This window comes from Macrobrachium rosenbergii, chromosome 53, assembly GCF_040412425.1.
Source record: "Macrobrachium rosenbergii isolate ZJJX-2024 chromosome 53, ASM4041242v1, whole genome shotgun sequence".
In the NCBI taxonomy this organism is placed as follows: domain Eukaryota; kingdom Metazoa; phylum Arthropoda; class Malacostraca; order Decapoda; family Palaemonidae; genus Macrobrachium; species Macrobrachium rosenbergii.
The window spans coordinates 49,073,351-49,090,308 of NC_089793.1; the positions used below are offsets into that span (position 1 = coordinate 49,073,351).

A 16,958-nucleotide genomic window follows, 5' to 3' on the forward strand; every position below is an offset into this window, starting at 1 on the left:
TATATATATATATATATATATATATATATATATATATATATATATATATATATATATATATATATATATATATATGTTTAACATTTTCATGATATTGCCTTGTAAAATGTACAGTATATCTTGCCATGATTTTGATATGTATACTGTTCTAGTTATCATGTATTTTTTCTTCAAAAGAGAGAAGTTATTAACATAAAATATTTGTGTGGTCACTGGTGTTAATCTTAGCTCTTGAGATCTGAATGTAGGAAAAGTGTGCAACGACACCTATAGAAGTGTTTGTTGTGAATCTCAAGCAGCTGCATTTCAGGTGATTTGGCGAAAGTTTTCACAAGCTTGTGTAAAGTAAAGTGATTTTACTTATCATTGCGATGGTATAATAAGGTATATCTAGACATTTTTTGCCTTACTGAAATTGTTTTGGTAAATCATTTGTGCATTTTTGTGTGTTCTTTTGTTTGCAATCTCTTGATTTTTCACATTTTATATATTAGTGATTTAACATTTATTTACTTAGCATTTTAAATATTTCTTAATAATTTAACATTGAATACTTAATTTAATTTTCATTTACTAAGATTTTCTTTTCAAATCTCGAGTAATTCTTGATAGTTTAAATTTAGCTTGACTAATTTAATTTCTTGATAAATTAACCTTTATAATTTAACTAAAGAATTAATCAAATTTTGTGTTGTTTTCAAGTAATAGTAAATTTTTGTTCAGATTGTGAATTCTAATTATAAATTTTGATTTTAAAAATAAATGTTTGTATTTAATTTTTTTAAGCAGTTTTTCATTTATTAACCACCAGTGAATAGGATTAATTGTGTGCATAAGGCAAAGTGATAAACATGTTTTGTTCCTTTAGTTTTGCTGAAGTGAATTAAAACCAGGGAAACAGTTAAAGTTGTTTGATGGAGTAATGCCATTTGGGTCTAGTATATTTCTTGGTTAATTGTTGATACCTCAAACTTGTTTTGATAAATTTAGTTTGATTTTTCATGTGATTAATAAGCTTTTAAGGTATCACTGTTACCTTTAGAGTACTCAGTTGTAATTTTTATTGTTATGAGAGTTTAGGTCTCTGGCTGAAGTGAGGTAAATTTTTGAATTCCGTGATTAGCTGTGTAATAACCAGGTACTTGGTACACATTGTGACAATAAGAATATCATTTTTGGTGCCCAGACCTGGGAACAAAACAAACTATCACTATGGTTTATGATTTATACTGTTGGTGTTAGATATTTTTTGATAGGAGAGTGAACACAGTTATTTTTTGCATTGAATGGTGAATTATTTAGTTGAGTACCTTAGAGAAAACGGCCATGTTCAATGTTCAGGAGTTTTTAGCAGCTCATCCATACAAGAGTTATCTGAATCCAGCCTGACTAAGGCATAGTGGACCACTTTAGCAGTGGCATGTTGGGGTAATGTGTCTATTGGTATGATTAAGGCACAACTCTGATGTAGTGCAATCCAAGCATTGATGGACTCTGGTAAAATAGATGAAGAGTTAGGAGAGGCACAAGAATTGTTGAATGTACCTGAGGCAGAGTTTATAAATAGGCAAGAGGGATTGAAAGCTAACATTGAGTCTGAGATAAAAAAAAAAAAAAAGAGAAAAGTGATGCAGAAGCAGAGCTTAGATGCATAGAAGCAGAACAACATTTGATTAAGCTGAAGATGCAGGCTGAAAGAGAGAAAATGCAGGCAGAAAGAGAAAGAAAAGACAGAGAGAAAAAAGAAAGAAAAGAAAAAGAAGAAGAAAAAGCAGCAGAAGAAGAAAGAGAGAGAGAAAGCAAAGAAAGAGAAAGAGCAAGAGAAGATAGGGAGAAAAGAGAAAGAGAAGCAAAAGAAGGAGAAAAAACAAGACATGAAAGGGAGATGGAGTTAATAAAAGCTCGATCCACATTACCTGTAACACCTAACCCTGTCCAAGGTAATCAAGACCCCGTATTTGATGTGGTAAGAGTGCAGAAGTTAATACCAAAGATTACAGGAGAAGCCCCAGATCAGTTTTTTGATCACCTTGAAAAAGTGGCTTCAGGTATGGGATGGCCAGAAGATAAATGGTCAGTCTTGTTACAGAGTGTTCTCATTGGTAAAGGAAGGAGTGCATATTTAGCCTTATCAGCTGATCAGTATAAAGAGTATAAGGTACTCAAACACAATGTGCTACAAGTTTACCATATGACTCCTGAATATTACAATGACAGACTCAGATCTTTGAGAAAGAATGACAAGATGACTTTCTTGGATTATGCCTGCAAAGTAAGATGTTTCAAAAGGTGGTTGGAGGCTGCTAAGTTAAATCTATGGACGAACTTGAGGGGCTGGTAGTCCTAGAGCAATATTTTAGAGGAATTCCTGAACATATAAGATCCTATTTTAGATAGAGAGTGGTCAAGAGCTGCTAAATTAAATGAAGATTTTAACATAATAAGTAGCAAAATTAATTATAATGTCAAGTACCGGAACCAACAACACACAGGTTTTAGGTCTCATCCAAATTTCAGGAACATTACAACTGGGAATCCTTCTAGTGGTAACACCAGCACAAAGCCAGGTAATACCCCTCAACAATCGAATGTTAAATTCTCATCATCCAGTTTCTCAAGTCAGATACAGAACACTAATGTTGTCTGCTTCAAGTGTGGAAGAGCAGGACACTACAGTCAACATTGTTATCAGAAACAACAGCAGACCAAGCCAGTTGGTCAAGTGGTTAAAGGTAACCAGGTGAAGCAAACTACGAAGAGCAGTGTGGGGAAGATCGAGACAGTTGGGAAGACTGAGAATAATCAAGCTGAGTGTTTAGCAACCAGTGGAAATTTAACTTCAAGCAATGAGTGGCTGAGCAGCTTGGAGACTTTTAAGCCATATATCTATGAAGGTACACTGGCAACTCAAGGAAGGAGTGCGCAGGTACCATTCAAGGTATTACGAGATACGGGGAGTAACCATAGTGTGGTAGTTCGTGGTGCTCACCCACAGTTGGAGAAGAATCTCACAGGAGATTCAGTTATTTTGAAGGGTATAGGAGGAGAAGAGGTAACTCCTATATGCCGCTTGCACCTGTCCTGTGAATTGGTGACAAGGAATGTTGATTTTGCTGTAAAAGACTCACTAGCTGTTGAAGATGTACATGTTTTACTAGGTAATGAAGTAGGTGGTGTACCATTTGTTCCTTGTCCTTTAGTGACAGACAAACTGTTGAGGATTAGTCTTACAGTAGATTTAGAGAAGAAAACCCTCCACCTGTTTCCAAATTGTGTAACTTCCAGGATTCTGAAGAGAACTATGTCCCCAAGTGAAGAAACTGAGGATTTACCTGCACCAGAAGGATCAAGTGAAGGATCTTTGACCTTAGAAGAGCTGTTCCAGGAAAGTGAAGTTTCCCCCAGTGTTAGCAATGAAGAGATTTCCTAGGAAGACGAGGATCCTGTTGTTATTGAAGAGACTCAGAGTAGCCAGAGTGTTCCTGAAGACAGTAGCGAAACTACAGTAGAAGAGTTAGCAGATATTGTGTTTTCAGCCTTTGAAGTTGGTCAAGTGACTAGAGAGAAGCTAATGGAACTACAGAAGAAGGATACAACATTAGCTGATTTATTCTTCAGAGTTGTTGATCAAGAGGAGATGCAACAAACTCCTACCTGTTATTATCTACAGGAAGGATTGCTAATGAGGAAGCATCGACCTGCAGATATACAAGGAAATGCTGAATGGGTTGAATATCATCAAATTCTGATTCCATATCCATTGAGGAAGCAAGTGGTAACAGTAGCGCATAAGTTTAGACATATGGGAATCAGGAAGACTGTTGAGAAGATTATGAAGCATTTTTTTCTTGCCTGGACTTCACAAGGATGTTAGCAGATTTTGCAGAGAGTGTCACACATGCCAGATAGCTGGAAAACCGAATGAAACCATTCAGAAAGCCACCCTACAACCCATAGAAGTTAGAGGAGAACTCTTTAGCAAGGTGATTATAGATATGGTTGGGCCACTTCAAAAAACAAAAAAAAGGAAATGAATATCTGTTAATATTAATGTGTCCAGTGACTAGGTACCCTGAGGCGATTCCTGTAAGAAGTATAAGTGCAAAGGTAATTGCTGAGAAGTTGGTGGATTTTTTCTCGAAGTTTGGAATACCAGAAATTGTGCAAAGTGATAAAGGAACGAACTTTACTTCAAAATTGTTACAGGATGTGATGAACTTGTTAGGAGTGAAACAACAGTTTTCAACTGCTTATCATCCAGAGACTCAAGGAGCCTTGGAAAGGTTCCACCAGACATAGAAGAGTATGTTAAAAAAGTATTGTTATGAGTCAGAAAGAGAATTGGATGCTGGTTTACATTTGATGTTGTTTGAAGTTAGGAATGCCTATCAAGAAAGTATGGGATATTCACCTAATCAGATTATTTTTGCTCAAGAAGTGAAAGGTCCATTGAAGATTCTTGCTGAGAACTGGGAAGAAAATCAAGAGGAAATCCAAGGCAAACATGTGAAGAATTTGAAGAAAAGGTTAAGAGAAACTAGAAAGTTCTCTTTAGAAAATCTAAAAATAAGTCAAGTTTGGAATACCAGAAATTGTGCAAAGTGATAAAGGAACGACCTTTACTTCAAAATTGTTCCAGGATGTGATGACTTGTTAGGAGTGAAACAACAATTTTCAACTGCTTATCATCCAGAGACTCAAGGAGCCTTGGAAAGGTTCCACCAGACATTGAAAAATATGTTAAATAAGTATTGTCATGAGTCCCTTGATGTTGTTTGAAGTTAGGAATGCCTATCAAGAAACTATGGAATATTCACTAATCAGATGATTTTTGGTCGAGACGTGAAGTCCATTGAAGATTCTTGCAGAGAACTCGGAAGAAAATCAAGAGGAAATCCAAGACAAACATGTGAAGAATTTGAAGAAAAGGTTAAGAGAAATTAGAAAATTCTCTTTAGAAAATCGAAAAATAAATCAAGAGAAAATGGAAAGAAGGTTTGATGCTAAGACTAAGCTAAGAAGTTTTAGTGTGGGTCAGCAAGTTCTAGTGTTCTTACCAGTGAAAAGATTTCCCTTTACCAATAAGTTTCAAGGTCCCTATAGGATAATAGAGACGTTAAGTGATCGAACTTATGTGACTGAAACACCAGGAAGAAGGAAACGACGGAGGAAGATACATGTGGATCTTTTGAAACCTTACTTCTCAGAGACTAAAACTGAAACAGCGTTAATAACATAGAAAACTTCATCTACAGAGGACGATGATGGCTACGAACTGGGAGCTGAAAGCAAGATAAGCAATTCTTCCATATTGGAAAATTGGGAGGATAAACTAAAACATCTGAGTGTTGAGCAAAGTAGTGAATTAAGTGAAGTGATTAGAAGTTTCCCTGAAATTTTTACAGATGCACCTAGCGTTACTGAACTGACAAGATCAGAGAAAATGGAAAACCTTTTAAACAGAGAGTATATTGCTTATCAACTTTTCACAGAGATGTTTTGAAGAAAGAAGTGCAGTATTTGTTGCAGCATGGATTCGCAGAACCCAGTTCAAGTCATTATAGTTCTCCTTGTGTGTTAGTGAAGAAACCAGAAGGCCCATTTAGGATGTGTACTGATTATAGGAAACTGAAATTCTATAAGTGTGACTGACATTTATCCCTTGCCTCTTATAGATCAGTTACTTAATAATATTGGGCAAGCCAAGTTTGTTTTCAAGATAGATTTGTTGAAAGGATATTATCAAATTCCCTTAGATGAGAGTGATAAATTGCTGTCAGCTTTCATAACTCCTTTTGGATTGTATCAATATACTGATGAATGCACCTGAAACATTCCAATGAGTAATGGATCATTCGCCAGGATCCATGGAAGGAGTAGATGTATACCTTGATGCCATATTGATTTATTCTAATACATAGTGATTTATTCTAATACATCTGATGATTTTAAGGAAAGTGTTCAAGAAACTACGGGAACCAGGACTAATAATCAACTTACAAAAAAGTGAGTTTGGAAAGTCAACTGCTCAGTATCAGGAATTTGAAGCTAGAAAAGGCCTTCTTGCTTCTAATGATGCTATTGTAGAAGGTATCCGTAAGGCTAACCCCCCTACTACCAGGAAACAGCAACAAAGAATTTGGGCATGGCTGGATTTTACTGCCGATTCTGTCCAAATTTCTCAGCAGTAGTAGCTCCCTTAACTCACTTAACTAGTCTGAAGACAAAGTTTGTTTGGACTCCAGAATGCCAAGAATCATTTGAGAAGGTTAAAACCGTTTTAACTTTAAGACCAGTGCTTCAAGCTCCAGACTTCAATAAGAAGTTTGTAATATAAGTTGATGCATCTGACTGTGGAATTGGAGCTGTTCTACTACAAAAAGATGACAGCAGTATTCTTCACCCAGTGTGTTTCATGTCTTCCAAGCTGAAAAAGCATCAGAAGATATAACTATAGAAAAATAAATGTTAGCATTAATCACAGCATTGAAAAAGTTTGAAGTGTATGTGAACAGGCCCGAGAATGAAGAAATTTTAGTGTTGTCTGACCATAACCCTATCTCATTCATCAATAAAATTAAAAATAACAATCAGAGACTGACCAGGTGGTCTTTACGCCCGCAACTGTATAATGTAAAAGTGAAACACATTTTAGGAAAAGATAATGCTGTAGCAGATTATTTACTCCCTTGTGAATCATTGGATTCAAATCCAGGATAACTAATCTTCTGGGGGGAGGAATTTCATGATATTCCCCTGTAAAATGTATAACTTTCCATGATTTTGATATGTTTACTGTCCTAGTTATCATGTATTCTGAGTAATAATAATAATTGGTGAAAAATCGTGTGTAGTAATGTCAGATCTCAAAAGAGTTAGTGATTTAGATAACCTAACAATGTAATTTAGAATGAATATCTTTCTTGATAATAGCATAGTAGTGGGAAGGAGAGATTCGAGTTAGACCAGATGTTGTGTCTTGATTCATCTGTCATCAGTTAAGATTAGCGAGCATTTTGTTTAGGTTAAGTGTTGACAGTTAAGATTTTGTCTCACACGAGAAAAAGACAAATGATCTCACAATGTTATATATATTGTTCTGATTGCGTCCCATATGATTTTCTGATAAAAAGTGTAACTTTTGAGAAATACGAACAAGTATTGCACTGAAGCACATGGCAATTGCGTCATGTTTGAGAAAACATTGCTCTGATCACGTATTGTTCCAACGCACTAGTTTTGTTCCCAAAACATTTTGCTCTGGAAGTGACATCATCCTCCTCTTCTAGAATTTTCTCTTGTATCTCGTTCCCAAAATGCCTTAATAATGATGACATCTGATTGATTCATTTTCTAACTGGAATCCAAAAGTTTGCTCATTTTGATTTCAGAGGCTGTTCGTGTGGTCCCCCCGCCCTCTCTCTCTCTCTCTCTCTCTCTCTCTCTCTCTCTCTCTCTCTCTCAAAAGAGAGAAGCTATTAACATAAAATATTAATATTATGTGGTCACTGGTGTCAATATTAGCTTTTGAGATCTAAATGAAGGAAAAGTGTGTAACGGCGCCTATCAGAATTGTGTTTTTGAATCTCAGGCAGCTGCATATCAGGTGATTTTGTGAAAATTTTTCACAAGCTTGTGTAAGGTAAAGTGAATTTTACTCATTATTACCGTGGTATAATAAGGTATATCAAGAAATTTTTGTTTTAGTGAAATTGTTTTGGTAAATCTTTTGTGTATTTTTGCGTGTTCTTGTGTTTGCAATCTCTTGATTTTTCACATTTTATATATTGGTGATTTAACATTTATTTACATAACATTTTAAATATTTCTTAATAATTTAACATTGCATACTTGACTTAATTTTCATTTACTAAGATTTTCTTTTCAAATCATGAGTATTTCTTGATAGTTTAAATTTTCCTTGACTGATTTAATTTCTTGATAAATAAATGTTATAATTTAGCTCAAGAATTAATTAAATTTTTGTGTTGTTTAAGTAATTTTTTTAAAAACAGTATTTCATTTATTGACCGCCAGTGAATAGGATTAATTATGTGCATAAGGCAAAGTGATAAACATGTTTTGTTCCTTTAGTTTTGCTGAAGTGAATTCAGACCAGGGAAACAGTTGAAGTTGTGTGATGGAGTGATACCCTTTTGCTCTAGTATATTTCTTGTTTAATTGTTGATACATCACACTTGTTTTGATAAACTTAGTTTGATTTTTCACGTGATTAATAAGTTGTTAAGGGATCACTGTTACCTTTAGAATACTCAGTTGTAATTTTTATTGTTATGAGAGTTTAGGTATCCGGCTGAAGTGAGGTTAATTTTTTTTTGAATTCTGTGATCAGTTGTGTAATAACCAGGTACTTGGAACACATCGTGATAATATATATATATATATATATATATATATATATATATATATATATATATATATATATATATATATATATATATATATATATATATATATATATATATATATATATATATATATATATATAATACACACACACACACACACACATATATATATATATATATATATATATATATATATATATATATATATGTGTGTGTGTGTGTGTGTGTGTGTGTGTGTGTAATAACTGCTAGTGAAGGTGACCTTTGAAAGATTGGGTCAGCTATTCTAGGGTCCATTTTGACTATACACAGCATATAAGAAAAATGCTGAAACATTCACATACCATAAGAAGTCGCAGAAGCTCCTTGGTGATAAGACACGAGGCGTAAAAAATGCGATTTCAGCTTAGAACATTCTAGAAAGTGAACTGGTTATAAAATCCGGTTTTGAAGAAAGCATTCAAGTGATGTACGTGTGTGTATGTGTACTTCGTGACGCCTTGGAGTACAGAGGCGTGTCTTGCCATACTTTGATCTCGAATGATGTCACGAAGAGTGTGTTCGTATGTGCACTGCATAATGAATAAAATGGGAGTGATCATTGAAGGAGGGGGCACTGCGATCCGTTACCGGTATAATTTAGCATGTGTCTGTGAAAAAAAGAAGCAGCACACATGAAGGCTGTGTCCCAGAGGACTTTTGTGAAGTGAGTACAACTCATAAACATTTTAGATTTTTTTCAGACTCTGGAAAAACTCTATCCATGTTGCAGTAAAATCTTGTGGTTATGCAATTGTATTTTGTGAATTTGGTTTTTAATATAACGCTGTTCTTTTTCCTCTTCTAGGAAGGGAGTGGTATGACATTATTGAAATGATCTGATTCTATTAATTGACCTGTTTATGATTTGAATGACAGATGAGTTATTTCTGTATTTTCCTTAAATAATTGGGTGTTTATGATTTTGGACCTTGTTTCCTTAGAAGAATTTTGATAGATATGTTGAATCATTCGTTTTCATTCTTCGTAATTTTTTAGAAGTTATTTCCGTTATTTTTTGTCAATAAAGGTTTAGTTTTGTACCTGGTATCTCATTTCCAGTAGTCCTTAGAATTTAGTCAGGGAAAGGTATAACTTATGATGTCGGCTCACGCTACACGCTATCACTCAATATCTCGGGAAAAGCGAGATACCAACCTCTGTTCTTAAAACGGAGACTTAAATAAAGTATAGGCTGCAGGATTGGCCTATTACATATATTATATATATATATATATATATATATATATATATATATATATATATATATATATATATATATATATATATATATATATATATATATATATATATATATATATATATATATATATATATATGTATGTATGTATATATAATTTCTCCTATTAATTTTTCCTGAAAAATTTTTCTTTCCTTGAAATTTTCCTTGTTTTTCTGCTGTTGGACATGTTCAGAATCTCTCTGAACATGAAAAAAATATATAGAACCCCATGAATAGGATTTTTAATAAGAGGTGGTCTTTATATTAAATATATCGAACAAACTGGCTTGTATTTACACTGCAGAATATATAATCATAGAAATCTGCGTAATCGAGTACAATGTAATGATAAAAATGATACTCTACATGAATTCGAATTCGGACTCTGTAAAATACATCCCATTCACTTATCCAAGACTGACATACCTTAGTTTTATTAAATGATTATAATTAAGGACCTTATATAGAAAGTGGCCGTACTTTATTACAAGCCATAAGATATCCTTAAATATTTCCCAACACTTGGCTCCATACTCCTCACTTACGCTGAACTTGCTAAAGATTTATGTATTGATGGTGTAGATAGACATCCTTAAACATAAAAAAAAATGAACAAGATATGCATAGGAGATCAGTGCAACCTTCGATCATGTTAGGGAATACAATCATGCTAAAAAATTGGAATTTAAAAAAAAGTAGGTTATTCTAAAAATGCGCCGACAATAGATATAACCGAATCCAATTTTACAAAAAAAAAAAAAAAAAAAAAAAGCTACTGCACGAACATGAATGTATAAACTTTATACGTATATTTGGTTGAGTCTTACTGTTCTGTGAATAGAACTTATCAAATAGCCGAGAGAAATTACAATAATTACTTGAAGAAGAAACTTGAAGGAATTATTCAGCCTCATATGTGTTGGACCAAATTGACATCATCTATCTTTGGGTCAGGCTCGTCTTCCATTCCACCACTACTAACAGAAGGTGGTAGATTGCTTACTGTTCCTAAGGAAAAAGCTGAAGTACTTCATCGAGCTTTTGAAGCTAAGCAATAAGCTGAGGATGTCCCTCTCCCTGATACTTGTCATCCTGAACCTATTCTTACAAAATCTGCATTTCACTCCAGGGATGTTAAGAAAGTTCTGGATAATCTTGACAGCTGGGGTGGAGAGGCTCCTGTTGGTTTCTTTCCTTTGGTTTTTTAAAAAGTTTCTAGTGTGTTGCCTCCCAAAATCAGTAAATTCGATAGATTTTTATGTCGACATAGTACCTTTGCAGATGAATGCAAGCTTAGTAATACAGTGCCTGTTCCAAAGAATGGCATGTCTGTAGACTGCAGTAACTATCCAAAGTTGCTGAAAAACTTATTTTTAAGCCACTATATAAGTGTATGGAATCTAAAGGGTTGCTAACTGATAGTCAATATGCATGTAGGCTGCAGTTAGGTACCTACAATACTCTTTTAAACTTGACATGTCATTTGCAATGGAACCTTGATGAGGGTTTTGAGTGCTGAGCAATTCAAATAGATTTTAGTGCTGCATTCGATTTAGTAAACCACAAGGTACTTATTTACAAACTTCAGAATCTTGGAGTGGGTGGATATGTTTTAGGATTACTTCAAAATTTCCTTACAGGTAGGCAGCAGCGAGTTGCTGTGGATGGGATCTTTCGAGAGCCTAGACCTATTTTGTCTGGAGTTCCAAAGGGTAGTGTTCTTGGTCCACTGTTATTTTTGGTGTATACAAGATAATGGTTGTTTCCCTGGAAAACAAGATTGTTCAGTATGCCAATGATGCAACACTTGTGGGCGTAGTAAAGTCCCCATTTATGAGAAATGAAGCAGACCTCAGCCTCATTCGGGACATGGACTGGATCAGTGAATGGTATTATTCCCACTCGTTCAGCATAGGTATAGCATTTCAAATCATAAGTGATCGTATATCCTAAACAGTTTGAAATGTACTAACCTAATTGTAACCTAAGTTTTATGCTACGATACCCAGGTTACTTCAACTATATTATTCTCACTCACAATCAAAACCATATTGCATTGTGAATATTTTCCAAGACATAAATGGTACAAACTTACCATTATTTCAGTTGATGTAGTTGATATCCTTAGCCTGAAGTATTACTGAGATTTGCGTGAGCACAATCTCTACTTCGTAACCCTCATTTCAAGAACACTCCAAGAAATTCTGCTTATCCTACAGTGTGCATACCTTACTAAAGGAAATCTCCTTAAAAGGTCTTTAAATGAAAGGGAATACTTAAGTGAATTTGAAGGCACCAACAACTATGGCTGAATCTCCTGAGTCATTCCTAGGCACAACTACGCGTCATCAGAACTGTAACGAGACTGACTTTCACGACCATTGTTGACCAACACCAAATGTTCAACTAACAACCAGACCAACAAACAACCAACGACTGATACTTCAGCACTATTACACGTATACTTGCAATCTAATACATGAAACAACCAAACACAATGCTTTTCACAACCAAATACCAAAACAACAAAACATAATCTTTCTTCCACATAATACACATTTCCACTTTACGTAAATAAGGAAGACACAAAACTATACCACAACTTGCGGAAAAGTACAATCTCTCTTGTCAAAGTTTCAACAGGTATAGTTGGTGGGGTCTGAGGCTTAACTCCAGTAAAACGAAAACACTATTGGTTAGCAGATCTTATACAGATTTTTCGCCCTTCCTCCCCTTCAGGTGGATGGAACCTGGCTGAATGAGTGAAGCTTTAACTATTCTAGGTGTAACTTTTGACTCACATCTCACTATTTAGAAACATCTAATGAAAGTTTCAGCAAATGTCGCATGAAAGTTCTAATGCCTCATATTTTTATAACAGTGATAAAATCAGTGCAAACGGTTCTAGGTCATTTGTTCTTCCTTTACTATAATACCGTCCTCTGTTGTGGATGTCTGCTTCTGCCAGAGATTTATCTCTTTAAATACAGTGGTTCGTGGTGGTAGGTTCCTGCTTCCTAATAGTACCGGTTATGGCTTGAACCATCGGTAGATGGTCTCTTGTTTGTCACTTTTCATAAGTTGTATTTCAACAGAGATCTTTAACATTCACAATTGATCCCTGATCCCCTTTACCTGCGAGAACAACCAGATTCGCTGAACAGCAGCATCAATATGCATTAAATGTGCCTCATTGTCGAGCTTCTTAGTTCCAGAGGTCCTTTATTCGTTACACCACTGGACTGTGGAACACCCTTCCAGAGGGTGTTGTGCAATTGGAACTTCAGCAGTTCAAGCGAAGATGCAATGCATTGCTACCCTAATACTATTCGCCTTGCATTTTTATACAGTTTTATCTGTTTATAATTTTTTTTAATATGTGGAATTTCTTCCTTTTGTATTTCCCTATACCTCCTCTTACTTCTTCCTAATGAACACCATATTCTTTGGAAGCTTGAATCTCAAGTCAATGACCCGCCCCTGTGGACTTGTTCCATATGAATAGGTTTTATCTTCTGAATAATAAGAATAATAATTGTATGGGTGCACTTTAACTAAGGTTGAGTTATCTTTTTCCCCTTCTTTTGCCCCAGTAATTGTATCTGTTAGATGACAGGGTCCTTGTCCAGCCCTATCAACTCCTGGAAGATGGTGGTATTCGTTCATTGCTATCATTGGCAAGATTCTTGTAGAATCAGATTAGTATTATAACCCTAAGACGGTGGCTAACGATATTCAGTGGAATTTATGCAGGCTGCTGTGCCTATTTGTTTTCACAGAAAATTTGTATAAAAATTAATGGCATTCTTAACAAATACTATACTTCTATCCATATTTTGTATTCGTTTATATAATTTCTTCATTCCACACATCCTACTTCTAAGGAAAACAGAAAAATTATTTGCAGCTCCTCACTGGTCCTGTCTAATTCCTGACATAGAGGTAAGTGTGGCAAGTTGAGCAATTCTCGATCTTCTAAGCCACCAGCCTATGCTGTGATACTTGGGTGGAGGCGAAAAGCAAGGGCGTGGGAGTGAACATGGACCGACGTGTTCCAACGATAGCGATATCAGTGAGGGAAAAAGTTTTACTAAGTAATTCAACAGTTTTTTATAATTCCTTTAGAATATATCCAAAGAATGGGATGACCTGCCATTCCTGCAGGAACGTGTTAGAATTTATTTAGATCATAAATGAAGCTAATCCAATAGTATATTTAATTAAAGAAAGGCGAACTTTGGAAAACTAATATTATAAATCTAAAACACATCACGATGAATTTCATATTTCTCGTCTCACTTCAGGTAGAGTTCAATAAGATTGTCGGGGGCCGGGTGCCACATATACCTTTGGCTACTTAGTGGAAGTGATTTAAGAACGGGACAGCCAAATGAAAACGGAATACATTCTTCCATCACATATAAAAGCAATTTTCTCGGACGAGTCTAATGTTCATAATAAGCAAGATGAAATTCAAGTTTTTAGTAACGTCCTTTCAAGAAAAACATTTACAAGGAAGATACCTGCATCCTGTTTAAAGTTCACCAACAGATGAGATAATTTAGAATAATACAATTAACGTTGGTGATTTTTTACAGATGCGATTCCACAAGAATCAATTTAAAGAGATTCCTTTCAAGAACTAATTCAAATAGATTCCTTACTTTTGCTAAATTAAGTGGTTTTTATATATTTTTTTTTTCATCTAGCATTGTATCTCTTTTGGAAAAGTATGAAAACGACCAAGAACTGATAACTAACCAATCACAAGTACATCTTGGTCAAATAGATTCTTAACTAAAATAACAGGACTCAGCTCTTACAACCAGTGACGTCAGCAAATTTGAAAACCCTGAAAAGTTAACATCGCTTGACTATAAACGTCATAATTCAGTGTCTAGAAAAATATTGTAGCCCCATCTACTGCTGAATCAGCAAGTGATGTTGTCAAGAGTTTGATTAAACCGTTGACTACGTTAGGTTTGGTTAACATTTTAAGTGTTAATGATTTGAATTTCTATTAAAGCCTGGTAGATGTTGATTTAAAGGATGCTGAAATATACTTGAGGATTCCATTTCAATCTTCTGTACCATTCATTTTATATATTATGTTCTTTTCAAACATAACTGAAGAACTTTAAACTAGGTACTAACAATGTTTATGAAAATATCCTATTATCAGTCTAAAAATAATCATCCTGAGAAAAGTAACAGACATAGATAATTGTGCATAGAAGTTTAAACTTACGGATTAGGAAAGTCCGAGTCTTGCCGGTAAGTGAAGGTCCAATTGAAGACATTTTTTAATTCTTGTAGGTCATCAAACATATAGTGGGCAGATTCCCAGCTCCAAAACACGTATCTAGTATGCGGTGATCTGTTCACAAAGAGAAAATTCATGAAAAAATATAATTTTTCAACTTTAATCCTTATTTAGGAGTTGCACGCAGACATAATGCTTATTATAATTAGCTTAAAGGAAAGTATGTAAAAAGTAAGTAAATGAAATTCTGTTTATGAAAAGAAAATGTAAAAATATTAATGACTGATGGGATATGGCAAACGCATGCGAAAGTAAATTTTAGATATATGCTGATAATGACAGATGGAAAATGACGACATATTTCAGAAGTCCTTTTTGTATACTGTACAGCTGATAAATATAGACTGAAATTGGTAACAGGCAACAGTGTTTTCCAAATGTTGCCGTATGACTAAAATGACTATGTGAAGCGAAAGTGTCCATATATTGCTGGTTATGGGTGACAGAAAATAACCACATTAAATAATAGTGATTTTCATGCATTGCTAATACTAACAGAATTAAAATGCCGAGTAACGATCTACGAAAATAAACATAAGAACTAAAAGTGAAAATGACACGAAACAAAGGTATCAGATCAAGTAAGTGTTACCGTTAATGATTGACTGAAAATGAAAACATGAAGCGAAAGTCGTAATCATATATTACTGATATTGGTAACATGAAGCTTAAGCTTAAGGTTTTTTTTTTTCATATATGGACGATAATAACTGACTAAAAATGACATGAGTCATAAGTTCTTTGTAGGAAAAACTGAGAGGTGACTATATGAGACAAAATTGTCTCAATAACTCCTACCTCTTAGAAGGGAGACTCTGGTCATCTGACCTCGCGTGCCAGACCACTGCATCAACCTCCTCCGGAGAAAACAGGCTGCGGTCCGATGTCGTGAAGCAGGAATTGACAGGACATTTTGCTTTAACGAAAGGCTCTCGACCAAAACCAAAGTAGAAGGAGTAGTTACCAAAAACCTGTTTTTGTGAGAAGGATTAACATAGATAACTAATCATGAGAGAGATAGGCGATAGCAATCACACTATTCAGGTACAGACTCCTTTTTAAGACTAAGAATTTTACAGAATAAACTAAGTTCGGTTCAGGTGTGGACTGAAAGGTGATGCTACTTTTCAAAGTTAATTTACCAAAAGCCTAGAAATGTTATTACTCTGGGCATATCAGACAAAGATGTGAACTGAGAAACCATTTTACTAGTGACTCAGCCCACGAGACAAGCAATATATGAATGCTACGTCACTCAGTTTCCTCATGAATTCTAAGTAAATTATGCGACTTTTCTAGAAAAAAAAGCTGAATTATTCCACTTACATCATTCCAAAAGAGTATTTTCTTGAGAGGCGGACTTCCTCTGTCTAATGCACTTATAGCAGCCTTAGTCATATTTTTTTCAGACCAAAAATGTTGTGGCGCTGCTTCTAAGTCTGTATTTGTTTCCTTGAAGGGCAAAAAAGAATCACCAATCCCTCTCAGAGGTAACAAATGACTCTCAGGATACTTCCTTCTCGGCATACTGGCGGGATACTTCTTTCTAAATGGACTGGAAAGATTCTTCTTTCCTAGCAGACTAGCAGGGAACCTCCTTCTTGGCAAACTAATAGGAACCTGTCTTTGCGGGGAACTGACAGGAATCCCCTTGCTTTCATATACGTAGAGTAACAGGGACATTATTCCACAGAAAGTCAGGACGAAATAAAGTTTCTGAGAGAAAGAACAGATTTACTAAGAATGAATAATATAAGCAGAGAGAGAGAGAGAGAGAGAGATTAGATTTCATACCTGTCAATAGCATAAAAAATTTATGATAGGTAGTAGGTACAGTAGTTGTAAGCTATTAAGGACTGTTTTGATAAACTTCATGAAACTAAAGGAGCTTACTGAATATACTGTAAAAAAAATCAATATGCAACATTGCAGAAAATCATCTACTGTATGTGGTGAGATGAACTGAAGCGTTTTGAAGTAGTCT

General features: G+C 34.8%; 1 protein-coding gene across 1 annotated transcript in view; it reads right to left on the reverse strand.

Annotated features, from left to right (window-relative positions):
* The window catches only part of LOC136834441 (alpha-(1,3)-fucosyltransferase C-like), a 137,837-nt gene that overhangs the window by 49,753 nt on the left and 71,126 nt on the right, over positions 1-16,958 (reverse strand). The window contains exons 3-5 of the mRNA XM_067097038.1: positions 16,301-16,690; positions 15,773-15,945; positions 14,900-15,028 (exon numbers count right to left, since the gene is read on the reverse strand). Coding sequence (XP_066953139.1) covers positions 14,900-15,028; positions 15,773-15,945; positions 16,301-16,690 — 692 coding nt within the window. The remainder of the gene's footprint in view (positions 1-14,899; positions 15,029-15,772; positions 15,946-16,300; positions 16,691-16,958) is intronic.